Source organism: Anolis sagrei, chromosome 3 (genome assembly GCF_037176765.1).
Source record: "Anolis sagrei isolate rAnoSag1 chromosome 3, rAnoSag1.mat, whole genome shotgun sequence".
NCBI lineage: Eukaryota > Metazoa > Chordata > Lepidosauria > Squamata > Dactyloidae > Anolis > Anolis sagrei.
Genome location: NC_090023.1, coordinates 254,689,613 through 254,704,628, shown reverse-complemented (window position 1 = coordinate 254,704,628; position 15,016 = coordinate 254,689,613). Strand labels below are relative to the sequence as shown.

General features: G+C 37.9%; 1 protein-coding gene across 11 annotated transcripts in view; it reads right to left on the bottom strand.

Annotated features, from left to right (window-relative positions):
• Window positions 1-765: 765 nt before the first annotated feature.
• The window catches only part of NLGN1 (neuroligin 1), a 782,169-nt gene continuing 767,918 nt past the window's right edge, over window positions 766-15,016 (bottom strand). For all 11 annotated transcript variants that reach the window (XM_060767500.2, XM_067466048.1, XM_060767499.2 and 8 more), the window contains 2 exons: window positions 6,229-7,018; window positions 766-4,183 (listed from right to left, as the gene is read on the bottom strand). In XM_060767500.2, coding sequence (XP_060623483.1) covers window positions 3,349-4,183; window positions 6,229-7,018 — 1,625 coding nt within the window. In that variant the 3' untranslated portion in view covers window positions 766-3,348. The remainder of the gene's footprint in view (window positions 4,184-6,228; window positions 7,019-15,016) is intronic.

Sequence of the window (15,016 nt, the reverse complement as noted above, 5' to 3'; positions counted from 1 at the left end):
CTGGGAGTATGGTGGACTCTCCTTCTCTGGAGGCTTTTCCACAGAGGCTGTCTATCGAGAGTGCTTTGATTGTGCCTTCTTGCATGGCAGGGGGTTGGACTGGATGGCCCTCAAGGGTCTCTTGCAGCTCTAGGATTCTATATCAGGAGTAGGCAATATGGGGTCTAATGTATATACTTTCTCTCTCCCATCCACCACCTCATCCTGAAAAAGGCTAACTCTTTTGGAATCTTAATGTTTCCCATCTTTCCTTCACTTTCTGTCTCCGAAAGAATAGAGGAAGGGGAAGAAAGGCAGGGAGGAGACTTGGAGAGGACCCCATCCACTCCTCTCTGGCCCACCATGTGGCCCCAAAGTTAGAAAATTTGCCCATGGCTGCTATATAGTTACACATGCATGTGTTTCATTGTCAACTGTGAAGAGTCACAACCATGGTTTGTGAACTGGTAAAAAGAGGAAGTTACATAGTTGCATTGCAATGCTCATTCTTCATATCATAATTATTGACTATCTCAATAATGCCTTAATATTTTCAATTAAAAAGTAAACAGTAATCAGAGGTTATATGGATAAGTACTATTAATACTATGGGAAAACATTCAATAGTAATAATGGTAACAAAACACATCAATATTGTTTTCCATTGTAGTTTTCCAATGTGTGATCATTGTTTTATAGCCATCTTTTATTTGAAGGTATTTTCCCCCATTTCCTTTCCAGCAATCAAGTAGCACAATACAATCCTCTGATTAAACAATAGCTATCTGATGGCAAACAATTCTTTTTATTGGTTTACATTTGGCAGGTCACAGTCACAACCACATCAGGCAAAAATTGCACATCGACCACCCTGAATTTTGAAGACTTGCCCTAATTCATCTTCTACAGGGGAAATTATTTTTTGACAAGCAGGGCCACCATTCTATGCTGCATTAAGAAATGTAGTTCAAAAATTAATGCTCAGGAATGTGTTTGCAATTAAGACATACTTTCCAGTTTCATTTTATGACTCCTATCCTTGAGATAACTGATTTTATTAATGCTTATCGGCTATATACCCTTTTATATGCAAATGTGAAATATTTTAAAATAACTCTGGGGGAGATTTTGAATGTTTTAAAGCATTCCAAAGCTTCTAGTAATGCCAACTTTATGCCAAATATATGGCCAAATATATTGTACACAGTTCAATCTTACACATATTTATTCAGAATTAAACCCAACTTTTTTCCGGTAAGCAATGCATACACTGGATTGCAGCTTATTACTTACACATTCACAATATGGTCACATTACATAAGGAACACAGTCCTTATGAAGAATTTTAAGGTGTTTCAGTCCAAAAAGTAAACAATTTTAGTTTAATTTTCACTGTAGGAGGCATACTGAAGTCTTCAAAAGCCAGACTGGTCTCAAGAAATAGCTCTTTATTCTGAGACAGCTACCGTTACTTCATTTTTTAAAAAATGACAAAACAGCAATAAACATTTGAGCTCTTTAATGAGCAAATATCAGGTCTCTTAGCATTGGAATAATTATAATATTCATTATCCAGATTAGCTTTATTTTTTTTCACTCAGTGGGGCCAACAAGAATGGCCCAGAAGTACAAAGAATTTTTTCCCATCAAGTAGTATACAATTTGTTGTGTGTGTAATAAGCTCTCAATCTTGAAAAAGAGTAACTGAAAAGAAACATTTCTGTTACTGCAGTTAGTTTGTCAGAGAAAGTTCTGCGCATTATCTTACAAACTATCAAAATTGCTAGTAATTTGAAAAAATGCAAAATAAAATAAAAATCACATAACTTTACTCTAATAGAAATATAATACAGGAAAAAGAGAGAATGTATTCATAAGGGATGTGCTCTTTAGTCCATCTCAATTTTTTCTCTTTTTTTATATAAATGTACATCTGATTACACATACAAACATTTTTAATGACTGTGACATACCATTTTCTTTAAACTTGAAAATAACAGGGTGAGGAACAAAGACCTTACTGTTATTTTAGACCATTCCTTTCAAATCAGGACCATGTTAACTAAGATGCAGAACTGAAAAATTTCCAGATTGTAATTGTACTCCTCATATAGCAAAATTATACTCTGCAGATATCGCTTTTCTGAAAATTCCAGTAAACTCAGAAATGCAGAAGATAAACAGAGCAAAAAGGAACCAGCTTGAACATACTCAAGCAAACTGGACCACATGCATTGTAATTCGTCAAAAAAGAAATAAATAAATCTAGAATTGTAATTGTGGAGATTATTTAGGGAGGGACATCTTTATATAGTCTAAAATATTCCTTGAAAATAAATCTTTGGAGTGTTTTATTCAACATATGGAAAATATGCTTCATTAAAAGATGACTTATTGATATTGTAAGCACTATAACTTAATCAGGCAGAAAAATACTATTGTCTATTGTCTTCTTTTGGAATTCCCATCCATATGGGTTCACTACTGTTGAGTACAGTCAAACAACGTAAGATATACTGCCTTCTATTATGGAGAAGCTACTGGAGATTTTGGGGTTGTCACTAAGATTTTTTTTTCCCTCTTCTTGAGAAGAAACTTTTTATAGGGCATGCCAATTGAGGGAAGAAGCTTCTATTGAGGACTCCAATGGAATAAGAAGAATTTTGATTACATCATAGTCAGTAGCACAGCCACCAAGCATAACAAATGATCATGCACATCGTGCTAAAAATATCCATTATCCTTTATTCCCATAATGTTTATACTGACAGCACTTATGTGATAATGTCATATCTGCCAGATTATAAAACTCCTTTCTTCCTTTTTTTAAATGGGCAGATCTCAGCTTATGACCCCCTTCCTAAGGCCTTTAACAACATTGGTGCTTTGTATACTTATCCAAATATGTAAATATGGTCTACACAAGAAAACAGTTCCAAACAAAACGGGTGAAAATTAGCTGACATTCCATTAATGTGTCCCTTGTGCATATTCAAAGAACTTTTTAAAGGAAAAAAACCCAATAATCAGTCATCATTTCTTTCCCACTTTTGTGTTGCACATGCCAAATGCCATTATGTAACTTAAATCCTCAAAAAAATTAATACTTGAATGTGAATGTAAAAAGTATCATTCAGGACAATTGCTTCAAGCAACTGCAAAAAGTTATACTTTTTTAAAAGTTCATTTGTATATATGTACAATGCATTTTCCCCAAATCCCCAAAGTTCTTGATATGTATATTCACATAATATCCCTCCATATTTAAATAGTAAGAGTCTTGTAGGTCAAAAGCCAAGTGAAGTCTTCTGTAATTATAACCCACTGTAATCCGCCAAAAAAATAAAAGTTTGTTTCATCTTGTTTTGGCTATACCCTAGTTGTTGAATGTGAATGGGGGTGTGGATGTGGATGTGGGTGAGGATGGGGCAGGGTGTTATTCTGTCCACCGGTAAATGTATTAAATGTGTGTAGTGGCTGAATCCCAGGTATAGTGTTGGGAATCATTGTAATGGTGTTTGGGGTCATTAAAGGAATATCATCAGGTGACCGCCTCATAGCTAGTGTGTAGTCTGGGGGGCAGGCGGTCCTGAGAACCACCTCATGTGGATGGATGGATTCACATTCATGACCCAAATCACTGTGCTTCATTTGGAGGGACATTATTTCCTCTTCTTGTGCATGGGTGAGATCATTGGTAGTTGTACGCTGAGGGCTACATCTCCGGTGGACGTCATGTCTTCTCTTATCCTTTTTGTAATATAATGCTGCAAAAGCTAATATGTTCAGGAACAGCAAAGAGGCTCCAACAGCAATAGTTACACTCAATTCCGTGGAATAGTCTCGTTGATCTCCAGAAATTAGGCTTGGTGGTTGTTTGGGATCATCTTGCTTGGCTGTAGGAAAGGCTGAAGTTACAGGTACCAGATTTTTCCGGGTTGGCCTGAAAGTAATATCAGTTGATGGCACTTTTGTTGTCGTAGAGGTATACTGTGAAATATCATTAAGATTGTGCAGGTGAGGTACAAGTTCCAACCACAGGTTCACCTTGTTGGCTCTGTAATGTTCTTTCACTCGTGGTTTTAATCCAATATGAAGGTAAAGTTGGTCTTTTTGAGAATATCTGGTCCATGCTACTTCCTCAAAACGATTGGGTTTTGTGTGAATGAACTTTGTATCTTGTGGGACTGGTTGATTTGGATCCCTAGAAAGAAACAAATGGACACATTAAGCTTTTATGAAAATTGTTCCATGCTTCCAAGGGGACCCTTTTCACCTTCACACATAGCACCAGCATGTCACAAAACACAGAATGATGAGAGTTTAATCTAAACATAATTATGCATTCAGAGTAAAACCACTGAAATAAATGGAACTTGCCAGTTAACTATCATTAGCATGACTATTGATTTAAGTAGTTCGGTTCTGAGTATATGGCTACATTTGGATCCATCTTTATTGCCTTTGGTTAAGTTCTCTAAAATATACAGAACTGCAGAAAGGCTTCCACTGTAAAATATGTAGGTCCATCTCACTTGCTAAAATAAAAAATGTTGTGACAAGCAAGATCATAAAAAGAGCTCTGTTAGATCAGAAAGTGCACGTAGTTTAGTACCAGCTTCAGAGTCAGTCAAATTATTAATCTGTTCTAGGTTTGAGCCCAAATTTTAAAGAAGTTATCATAGATTTGCCTCTAGGAAATCTACACTTTATGTCAATAGCACTAAATGTTTTTACCTACCAGCTCCTGGTATTCAGTGACAAGTTGTCTCTAAAGATTTACTCACTCATCATACCTACCTTGTCCTCCAATATTAGACAAGTTCCTGCATTTAAAGCCATTTACAACATCTATGTATCAGTACTCAGAAATAAGAGCTATTCTGTTCAGTGAGTGTATAGGATGCTGTAGTCTTTATTTTATTTTATATGCCCTATGAATTCATGTTAATTATTGAATTTAATGCACCTTCTGCTTGCCTGCTGTTCACCAAAAACAGAAATCTTAACAACAAAACAAGTGCTTAACTAGCACTTTTCAAAGTATTTGAAGTGGTTCAAATACCCTTATAATACCATTAAGTGGGGCAGTATTTGTCCTCATTTTGCAGAGGGTTTAACTAAAACCACCTAGTGTTTTCACAGCCAAGTTTAACAACCTCATTACACGCACCAAATTCAGTGTCTTAGGATGCTTCCATCCTGTTTTGGGGATGGAGCCCCACACTGGCCATCACACAATGTTATGTGACTTCTGGCAAAGGCCCCACCCTTAACCAGGGTGAAAATATCTTTGCATGCTTCCTGCCAATATGGGAGACTTCCCATTTGTTGGCACCAATGGAGACAGCACAGATTTCCCAGAAGGGCAGTGCTTTCCACATATGATGGGGGGAAGCATCACCAAAAGGGAGCTGTATGTGGCCCGTTGCCCCTCTGTTTCCTCCAGAAACCAGGCTACTTCACTTGGCCTTTGTAATAAGGCTATTAGACTCAGCCATCTGAAGACCCTTCACATTTATCTTCAAAAGACAAATGTCCATTATAAATCAGCATAATAAATATGCATGCTTTTGTTGTAACATAAATTGTTTTCAAGACATTTACATTATCCCAAATCTTAAATGTAATACATACAAAGGGAATAATTCATCTTCCATACGTGCTGATTACATATGTACGATGGCATTATTGTATCACTCAATGTGGTCCTTTGACAGTATTTGTGGTGAGATTTGAATGCATTTCCATATATAGATGTAATCCTACTTCTAATCCATATTTTGATTCTGATTTCCTCACTAAAAGTTCAGTTTGTGAGGCAGCGAATGCTTCTGTTTCTGTTATCTATGTTTCCCATGCTATGTCCCACTATCCAAGTAACTGGTTAACACATAAATACCCTACCCTATATAGAAGATAAAATGTCATCAGATTTTTTCCAAGTATATGTGTTATTATTTTCTTCAAACAGATCATAAGAGATAAACTGACCTCTTAGTAGTGATTACGTCTAGTTATGAATTCTACATTACACTTGCTTGATTATTTTATATGGGCAGCTCTTTATGAACATGTGATGCTTTAAGGTATGAAAGTATTTAATAAACTCACAGTGACCAATGTTAAAAACCTTGCACAAATAAATATTCCTTTTTTTGTGTTCTGGATAACATGCAAAAGGGTAGTATCTGATCTGACCAAATGTTTCATATGGATTGTTTGACTATATCATCAGCCAGTACTTACCCAGTTTTTGCAAAGTTTGTCCAGTACGTCATCACCACTGCACTTAGCATGACATCATTTTTTGAAAAATTACAAGGAAATAATTCTGTAGGACCAATCATTGGGATTCCTAATACATAAGGAACCTCATCTCCATGGGCAGCATCTGCCCATGCAGGTACCTGATCTGTTTGGCAATGATGATAAAAGGCATAAAAATATGTGGGTGATCCAAAATTCGAATGAAGATCAGCTGTAGCCACTGCTGGTGCAACCCACTGATGATCGGTAAACAGAGCCAAGAGTGTTTTCCTTCTTGTCTCAGGATTGTGTCTATCTGCCCAGTCAGTATACATAAATTTAATGGTTTCTCTCAATATATCTTTGCCTTCAGGGTATCCATATAAATTATCAACAAAGTTTGAAACTGCAAAGTCAAAGTCACTTGCAGATATGCCATCTTCACTATCAACAATGTTTTCAACAAATTTCAGCCCTTCTCCTTGGTTAACTCCCAGCATTATATCATAGTTCAGGAACTCTCCTTGCTCCATCAATATCTGAGGATCATCTGGGATCACATCTCCATCAATAACTGGCCCAAAGGCTATGTGGTATCGAGCTGGTTGGATATCCTGGTCAACAAGTTCTCGGTAAGGCTTCTTCTGTAGACATTCTACCAATTCAACAGTATCTGACACATTGCAACCAACTTTTGTAGCCAACATCCTTGCATATTTTGCAGGCTGGAAGCTGACTGCCCAGCTGGAGAGAGCTGTTCCACTTTGAGCAATTGCCCTTTGAAAGAGTCCTGTATAGGAAAGTAGAGGAGCAGGTTAGAAAAGTGACAATAAAGAAATAACTAAGTAGATGGATACATGCTTAAAATGTTTCAGCTGTCTAAAGAAGGCACCGTATCATTGCAATGTAAAATTTTGGGGTGGGGGTGGATGGGAGGAGCACTGAATTGTTAAGTGTGCAGTGAAATTATATGATAGTGTCATAAGTAATATGAATATCACTTTATTTATTGTAGATTAATAAGGAAAGTAAACAAAGTGGAAACCTTTCAGCAATATTATATATACACAGCAATAGGTGTTTTTTTCAGATATTTAATGGGGAGGAGAAAAGAATATGAAAAACTGGAGTGCTATTGGATGCAGAATTCTGCCGTACACTCAGTGACATTGGCCACAGAATAGAAGGACTGGGAAGGACTCATACAATTTATTTATTGCTGCCTATATTATAATAGTGTTTCCAAGAGGAAAATGGCTTGTCCTGAATTATATTGTTAAACCATACACTAAAATTTATAGGAACTGTTTCAGAATCTGATACGAAATGAGAAATATCTCATTTCCTCACCCATGAATAATGTGATTTCATTTGTTTAAAAGAAAAAAAGACCACATCAGACCTGCGTTTCTCACATCTAACAGGGCTAAAATTCTGAACTGACTAGACAAAATTTTTAACTCTCGGTATACTGTTTTTATAGGTATAGAATACATGCATACTACACAAATGCAACACCATTGTTCCGCTGTAAGTTGCCGTGGTTTCATCCTATGGAATCCAGGGTTTGTAGTTTGGTGAAACACTGGAAAACTAAAATCCTAAATACCTCTCCCTAAATTGCCAGTCCCAGAATTCCATGGAATGGAAACATGGCAGTCGAAGTGTAATAATAATGCTTTAATGGTATAGTGTGAATGGGCATTCAAACATTTTAAAGAGAATGTTTAACTAATGTTACCCTATATACACACATCCTTCCTTTCTTATATAGGTAGAAAGCAATTAATGAGTGTTGGACAACATTTTTGAGCATGTTCATTTAATTTTAAATATCTACCCTTTACACAATCAGATCAGATCAACCATTGGTTGTTTGTAAATGTAGTGCGTAAGCAAAATCTGCTGCAATTAACTAGCTTTCTGGAAAGAAATGCAAACAACATGCCCAATTCTGATAGCAATATTTAGTCAATATGACCAGTTTCAAACATTATCATGATTAATATACTTGTTTTTACAGGTAGACAGCAACTGTGTTTGATTTGGGCTAATTACTTAGTTCTGAGGACCTTGACCATTTTTGAGTGGGAATTTCAGTATGTTCAAATTTCTATATGAAATTATATTTTCTGTGCACCACTCAGGTTAATTGGAATTTTGTTATCCAACAGAGATTGCACTTTGCCATATGGTGCAACATTTTTCTTGACAGTTTAAAAAAGCATACAAAAGTGGATTTCAGTTTGTATGTTGACTGAAATATATGGCAAAATATATGCATTTTGCCATATATTTTAAAACATCCCAAGTAAATGCAAACATGGAACTGGATTATAGGAGGAATGAGAAAAAGAAGCATTGACTTCTGAGGTTTAGAGTTTATCTCAGAAGCAGTACCGTTTAGAAGTCAGTTAGTGTCAGTATGCTGAGTGTATAGTGAGTCTTTACTGAGTCAATGTTTAGTAATGTATTAGACTGAAGAGAATGTTAGTCTGTATGTAACAAAGAAGAAACTAAAAGAGAATGCCTAAAGAACAGTATAAACCAGGGGTCCTCAAACTAAGGCCCGGGGGCCGGATACGGCACTCCAAGGTCATTTACCCGGCCCTCGCTCAGGGTCAACCTAAGTCTGAAACAACTTGAAAGCACACAATAACAACAACAATCCTATCTCATCAGCCAAAAGCAGGTCCACACTTCCCACTGAAATACTAATAAGTTTATATTTGCTAAAAATGCTCTTCATTTTAATTATTGTATTGTTTTTGTGTGTTTTTTGCACTACAAATAAGATATGTGCGGTGAGCATTGGAATTCATTCTTCTTCTTTTTTCCAAATTATAATCTGGCCCTCCAACAGTTTGAGGGTCTGTGACCTGGCCCTCTGTTTAAAAAGTTTGAGGACCCCTGGTTTAAACTTTGAATTAATAAGCAATGTACTTGTATGCTGAATACATGAAATTCTGAAAGTAAATCACATACATTAGAATCATAGAATCAAAGAGTTGGAAGAGACCTCATTGGCCATCCAGTCCAACACCCTGCCAAGAAGCAGGAAAATTGCATTCAAAGCACCCCCAACAGATGGCCATTCAGCCTCTGTTTAAAAGCTTCCAAAGAAGGAGCCTCCACCACACTCTGGGGCAGAGAGTTCCACTGCTGAACAGCTCTCACAGTCAGGAAGTTCTTCCTCATGCTCAGATGTAATCTCCTTTCTTGTAGTTTGAAGCCATCCTAGTCTCCAGGGAAGCAGAAAACAAGCTTGCTCCCTCCTCCCTTCCTCTCACCTGAATTCCCCTCACATATTTTTACATGGCAACCATGTCTGCTCTCAGCCTTCTATTCTTCAGGCTAAATATACCCAGCTCTTTAAGCCGCTCCTCATACAGCTTGTTCTCCAGACCCTTGATCATTTTAGTCACTCTCCTCTGGACACATTCCAGCTTGTCAATATCTCTCTTCAATTGTGGTGCCCAGAATTGGACACAATATTCCAGGTGTGGTTTGACCAAGGCAGAAGGGAGGGGTAGCATGACTTCCCTGGATCTAGACACTATATTCCTATTGATGCAGGCCAAAATCCCATTGGCTTTTTTTGCTGCCATTAACTTAATGAAGATTTCTTCTTTTTTTTTTTTTTTGGTCTTTTGAGAGTATGATTTAAAACCAATATATTTTATGGGAGAGTAGATATTTTCTTTTGGGCAACTGAAATAACACTTCTGAAGATTTGCTATATATTTTATGCATTGACATATCTTTGTTCCTAGCAGTTCAAAGAGAAAACCAGGAATATCAGTCTAATAACAGAGGGTGGTTATATACAGCCCTTTTATCTGGGAACAATCATATTATAAAAATGTGATTGTTCTCTGGTTCTAGTCCACCCCCATCTCCACCCCACACATACACAAAAGCACATGATTTTCTTGCGGGGGGGGGGGGGGGAAGCTATCCACATGTCTTGCTGGGCTTTTCAGACATTTGGAAAGCACGTGTTAAACAGGAACCCTTTAACCCAAATCCTTCTAAAAAAAAGTGCACCTTTCCATGTTTTTGTAATACCTGTAGGCATGAAAAGCATATGCTTTTCTTTCCTCCCCTGTAGACTTCTTCTGTGGCCACATTTCCCTCTCAACTTACCAGAGGAAGGCTCCAATGAAGGCCTGGTGCCTCTTCCCCTCTCCCTCCTTCCTGGAAGAACCAACAGGAGGAGAAATCCCCCTACCCAACATCCTCTTTTGACTCTTCCAAGGGAGTAGGGAAGAAAGGAAAAAGACTGCAGGCTCAAATGAAGTCTTCCTCTGGTAAGTTGAAAGGGAAATGGGAGTAGGGAGGAGGAAGCCTTCCTGATCTTGGACCAGCAGAGGAGATCATCTAGTCACTATCTCCCTGCAAAATCCCAGGGTTTGGGCCAGTTGTGTGGCCTCCATTCTGAGAGGAAGTGAGATTTAAAATCCCAATTCCTTTCGGATTTTTGGTCTGTGCAGAAGGGCCTTAAGACTCCAATATCTTTCTTCACATATACTGTTGTCAAGTCACACCACCCATCCTGTATTTGTGCATTTCATTTTTTTTTCTGCCAAAGTAAAGTATCTTACATTTCTCCTTGTTGAAATTTATTTTGTTCATTTTGGTCCAGTTCCACACTTTCACACCACCCTGCAGCCCATTTGAGTTCAATTGCTCTGCAACAGTTAAACCTCAGTTACTCTGCTTAACTAGTTTATGGGCAAGCCTGTAAAGAAATCCGCCTTTCCTGAAAGTGCTGATGTCAACTGAAAAGCTTGTTAAATGCTCCATTAATGGCTTGATTGAGTTAAACTGGTCAAAATTCTCAAACCATAAAGCTCTGTTCAGCTCTTTTAAAGAAGAAAATCCTTTTTCCATTGAACTGTGATAATGAAAATGGGTGAAAGAGTAGAAAAAGAGCTTGCAAAGGTGCTTTAAAAAGCAATTGGTACAAGGTCCAAAAGTAGTTAGTTATTACTATGATTCTAAACTTGAATTTTCTAGTTTCCTATTTTTCAAATAGTTACTTTTAGAGAGCAATGTTTACTAACATAATAACACAAGACCACTTAAGCCTACAAATACATAACTTCATCAGAGCCATGGAACAGCCTCCAGAGTTACAGAATAAACAATTGCAAAATAGACAGAGACAAATCGCAAGTCCAGTGGAACCCCAAGGTATGATTTGCACCGAGTAATAAATGCATAAACTGAGCCAACATTAAACAAATAAAAGTTGCACTGAGCCCAAACCTCTGTTAGTCTAGAGATTATGTGGCTGCTCTGACTACACATTTTAAACTATTTTAAGGACTTGTTTTAGTCCGTGTTAAAATGGTTTTATCGGGGCATTTCAAAATGTTTTCTGGGGTTTTAAATATTTTATCTGCCAGACATTGCCTTGAGGGTCCTACTAGGTTAACAGACGATAGATGTTGTATGTGTTTTAAATAAACAAATTGTTATTGTTGTCATATGATGTCAAATTGGCTTTGACTTATGGTTTTGACAATCCTAAGAGTGAGGGCCTTGAAAGAGGCCCTATCATTAGCAGATTTTACAAACTCAGAGCCACAGCTTCCTTGACTGATTCAATGCTGTTCTCTTCTTTTTGCATAGCCTTCACTAAACAGTAGAGCTGGGTAACCACGGAAAAAATTGTTTCTAAACTGGATTCGTTTTTAGGGGGGTTTTGCGTTTCGATTTTTAAAAGAATTCCGAAATTTTCCTTAAAAAAAGTTCGAAATTTACGAAATTTCAGAAATTACGAAACAATTACGAAACAATAACGAATCGATTCGTTAATGGCGGACGCGATTGCGCAATACGCTAAAAAAACCTCCAAATGGGACAGGGGGAACTTCTGAAGCTTCCCTCTCCCTCTGTTGTTGACTGTTGGTGCGATAATTATATTTTTTTTTTCACTGAGAAAACAAACAGCAACCCTAAAACTTGCACCAGACATGCAGAAATAATAACAAAATGATTTCGAAACGATTTCAAAACGATTTCGAACCAATTACGAAATAATTACGAAACGAATTAAAAAATTCGTTTCATTTTTTAGTTGCTCCTGAATGGTTCAATATTGCTTCGTTATCAAAAAAATAACGAATTAATAACGAATTACAAAATTAACGAACGAAATCGCCCAGCCCTACTAAACAGCATATTTTTTTCAAGTGAGCCACATCTTCTCTTGTTATGTCTGAAATACAATACAATTTGTTGCATCATTTTGTTTTGACAGTTCAGCTCCCTAAACCCTGGGCAGAATGGTCATTGATTATTCAAAATCTGAAGGCTCACATATGTATTGAGAACACTTCTCAACTGGGAGATGAAATGCATTGCTTTATGGATTCACATGCTTTAGCAATAAACTAGAAACACCATGAAAAGTCTGTGCAGCAGTCCCTATACATTTTATGTATGAGGTTGGTTCACATATGTTGTATGTGCAAATGAACTTTCAAAGGGAGGGGCATAACTCCTACAGCAATTCATATCTCTAAATCAGTGGTTCTAAACCTGTGGGTCCCCAGGTGTTTTGGCCTACAACTCCCAGAAATCCCAATTTACCAGCTGTTAGGATTTCTGGGAGTTGAAAGCCAAAACATCTGGGGACCTACAGGTTGAGAACCACTGCTCTACATGTTTAAAGTTATCTGAGCAGAGCAGTGGGCTGGATTTAACTTCCACATGTTGAAAGTTTGCTCTATCAGATGAAAGAGGGGCAGATGAATCCGAAAATTTAAGAAAACTTGGATTTCAAGCCAGCACCATGACCTCCTCTCCCCAATTGTCCATTCTGGTGAGTGTTACGGGGTGTAAGAGGAAAGAAAGATACCAGAAAAATGTCTCACCATAAGTAGGAGTAACTATCTCCAATAATTTTCCTCTTCACTGCCCATTAACAAAATATTTAGATTTCTAAAAACAAAAGTAGGAAATATGGGAGCTACTAGTCCAATGGAACTATGGAAAAGCTCCAGGAAGTCTTGTTTACAACTCATAAATATTCCTTGCCTGAAACCCTGTCCTTTTCATGCTCTGGACACTAGTGAATTAATAGTGTGTTGACGTGATGTGCCAGGGGTTTTGGGTCCCCTCTTTCTCTCTCCAAAACCCTTGGCACATCACATCAACACACTGGGACTTCTGGAGAAGCCTTTTACGGTATATTTTGGGGTGAAATGGGGGGGGGGCAGGGGGCACTGTAATCCCTCTTCTGCAGGCTGCCAGAGTCCCCAGAGGTGGAATGGGCATGGGGACTGCCCCCTTGGATAGTAGTTTAAAAAATCTGTCTTTTCCCAGCTTCAGATAAATATTAAGCCATTAAGAAATAAACAACAGAAATATATGAATGCATGAATTAGGGGAATGCCGCCCATGCTGACACTATTAATTCACTAGTGTGCATCAACAAAGTTCACATGTGTCTGGCAGGTGCTGGTTGTGCCAAATACAGATATAATTACATCTAATGAATTGTTTATCAGGAAGTGCCTCTGCCTTCTGAAAATATATTTGGGTACTATCACTTTTAAGCATGGGGCATCAATCATCTATTATCTTCTGCATATCAAAGAGATAATAAGAAGTGACAGTGTGATGCAGCAGTAAGGAAGAGGTTTGAAAAAGGGAGTGGTAATGATCTGCATTTATTCAGTTTTGAAGGTTTAATTGCAAATAATTATTTAGGTGCCCACTGTTTCTTGCTTTCTCCTAGGACAGTGCAAGTGTTTTTGAATTCAGTTCAGAGCCAAATCTGGTGATTTGGATCAAGTTCCAATTCCATATTCCATACAGATTCATTTACATCTAATCAAATGCCACCCAGACCTTTAAAAAATGAGATTTAGAAATTTGTTTTCCATGTTTTTGCATCCCAAAATTAAGGGTTTGGTCTGAGAAGATGCAGGGTGCTTTCACCTTACAAATTTATAGCACTATGATTCCACTTCACCACCACAGTCTCATCCTGTGAAATCCTGTTGTATGTGGTTCTGTGTTTTCTCTGTATTTTAATTTAGGAAGGAACTAGAGATCTCTAGCCAAGAATACTAATACCTCTTCCTTTAAGAAAATCACCTAAGGGCCTTCCTACACTTAACTAAAAACCTGAGTGGAAACAGGCTACCCCCCTCCCCCCCACACACTTTCCCCCAAGTTTTAGTCCCCATCCTCTCCCACAACCCAGGGCTTTCCCTCAGAGGGTGACTAGTAGATGCAATCCTCCAAGTGCCAGGAGATCCGTGCAGAGGGCCCCTCCAGTAATTGGGGAGGGGAGGGGGGAGGGGAGGGGGGAGGGAAGGGGCTGCCCTCCTGCTCTTTTGGGTTCCAGGAGGCATGGTTATGGGAATTGACTGGAACGTGTCCCTGGGAGTCAATCCCCACAGGGCCAGTACCTCAACAGATCTGGACTTTTCAGTAAGATCTGGATCTGTGTAGGTATTTTATTAATCCAAAGTAAACTGGAAAAATCCAATTTACTTGGATTAATCTGGATTTACCTGAGCTGTCATTTGGAAACCCCTTAATTATCATGGGTTTGGGCCTTTGTAGAAGGGCCCTAAAATTGGAAATAACCCTGCCCCCATAAGTGTGCCTCCCACATGAGCGCAACTTGATCACCCCTTATCCAGAATTCTGAAATTGAAAAACACCTCTCTCTTCCCCTGCTCTCTATCTGTGTTTTTATGTGTGTGTAGGGTGTAGATATTTAACTTTATAAAAATGAAAATTTGATAGATGTTGAAGAGAAGCA